At 41.4% G+C, this 1856-nt stretch overlaps 1 protein-coding gene across 1 annotated transcript; it reads right to left on the bottom strand.

The window, feature by feature from the left end:
- Window positions 1-577: 577 nt before the first annotated feature.
- On the bottom strand, window positions 578-1663 carry LOC111654428 (protein unc-79 homolog; the record flags this gene model as incomplete). The annotated part of the gene is made up of 3 exons (XM_023405440.2): window positions 578-740; window positions 908-1090; window positions 1222-1663. Coding segments are annotated over 3 exons (788 nt in total), but the record flags the coding sequence as incomplete, so codon positions are not given.
- Between the last annotated feature and the right edge of the window lie 193 nt (window positions 1664-1856).

The raw sequence follows: 1856 nt of genomic DNA on the forward strand, positions 1-1856 counted from the left end.
TCATGATGCTGGCCACCTCTGGTAAAATCGCCTGAATCCTCAGTTGAGGGGAACATGCAATTCTACCCCCGGTTGTATAATGGCCTATGTCAAAAGTGTGACTCTTTTGTTGAGTTTTTTGTGTTTCCTGAAAAACCTGAAAAAATGACTTAGGCCATTATTTTAAGAGGGTGTCGATATAGAATATGTAACCCTGACTGGAGTGGATATCATTTTTACTCTGACATTGTAATCTACACAGTATACATATATATATATATATATATATATATATATACATATATATATATATGTATATATATATATACATAGATTAGGTTTTTTTTTTTATAAATGCTACACCAATTTATATTCATAAGTTGATAACTAAAATAACCTAAATCAGCAAATACTTCAAAATGCAGTGAGTACCCAAATTATTTTGAGGAAAAGTCTTAACATTACTCCAAAGATCAACACCATCATTGATACACACAATCAACAGACTATATATTAAGAAATTGTTGTTGTTTATTCATCAAATTATAGCTATTATAGATGTCTGCTGAGATAAATAACATTCCTATTTTTGCATCACCTTTTTCCTTCTCGCTGTAGCGGCTCATGTTGGAGTTGTCGCTATAGAGGGGTCCTGCTGTAGCATGGGGACGACAGCTGTGATACTGGGCATTGAGTGTGTTGATAGTAATGTGGATTAGATGGAGGACCACTTTACTACCCTCCATGTCCCTGTATGGGTACTGTGGATCACAGAAACATATTACAAGCTTATGATGTATTACTTTGTAAATCATGCCGTATGTATATCATAAAATATAAATAATGTATGTATGTCATATCTATGTGACTGAATGAATAATATCCCATGCAATGAAATCATACGGACACATAATAATTCAGAGAGTACCTTATACAGGATAACTAGCAGGGCTTTGAGCCAAATCTGTCTGATGTGTGGCCTCAGGGCCCAGAGAGAGCATCGAGGCGGTTGCTGGAAATAGTGTCTCAGCTGGGGACATGTGCAGTACTTCAACACCTGGACCACCAGAGGGAGTAGCTGCTTCCCCAGACCTATATTGTAGTCCATCACCTGAAGGAGGGTTCATTTAAGTTCATTAGCTTGCATGTTATACAGGTATATTTCTTACAACATACCACTAAACAGTACCAGTAAAGCTACAGCTATAAACACAAGTGATAATAAGCTTATATTTCAGTTACTTGTGCAATGCCAGCGATGAAAGCGTTGAAGCAGGTAGAGGTGCGCATCTTCTGAGGTGCAATCATGAAGCAGCCCTCCTGCTGGTCATAGCCCAGCAGCACATACAGGTGACGCTTCACAGTGTTGAAAGCTTTGGCACTGCCGATGTCGGACTCGGCACTGCTCTGGTCTTTGGCCATAAATTTCATGAGCACCATGATCAGCTGGTGAACTGTCTGGTGATCTATGCCGGCGTCCTCAGGAAGCAGGTCTCTGATGATGGTGTCGTCCTCAGGAGACGGGGTCTGGCCTACAAGAGGGGCTGAAGCGTCAGGGTTAAAGTGAGGGAGGAAACGTGCTGCAGACAGGGGAGAGGATGGGGAGAGGGAAGGGTGCAGGAGCAGGGGGGGGAGTAACAAGACAGAGTTGGGCGGGGGGGAGTCAACTCTCCTGTCAACTTCTCTGTCAAGAGAGGTGGAGACATCATCATGCAGTATACATACATCAGTGCAACATGTTCATGGAATATGTAAACAGGGTAAACACAAAACATGGCCTGCTAGCTGTTAGCGAGTGTTTTTTCTTCTCACTCTTTCCGGTGTAATTATTAGTGTAAGCCTGAAGGCGGGATGAAAAAACAATGACTGTCACCACA

This window comes from Seriola lalandi, unplaced genomic scaffold (assembly GCF_002814215.2).
Source record: "Seriola lalandi dorsalis isolate HSWRI2012SDOR001 ecotype SW California unplaced genomic scaffold, Sedor1 jcf7180001974676, whole genome shotgun sequence".
NCBI lineage: Eukaryota > Metazoa > Chordata > Actinopteri > Carangiformes > Carangidae > Seriola > Seriola lalandi.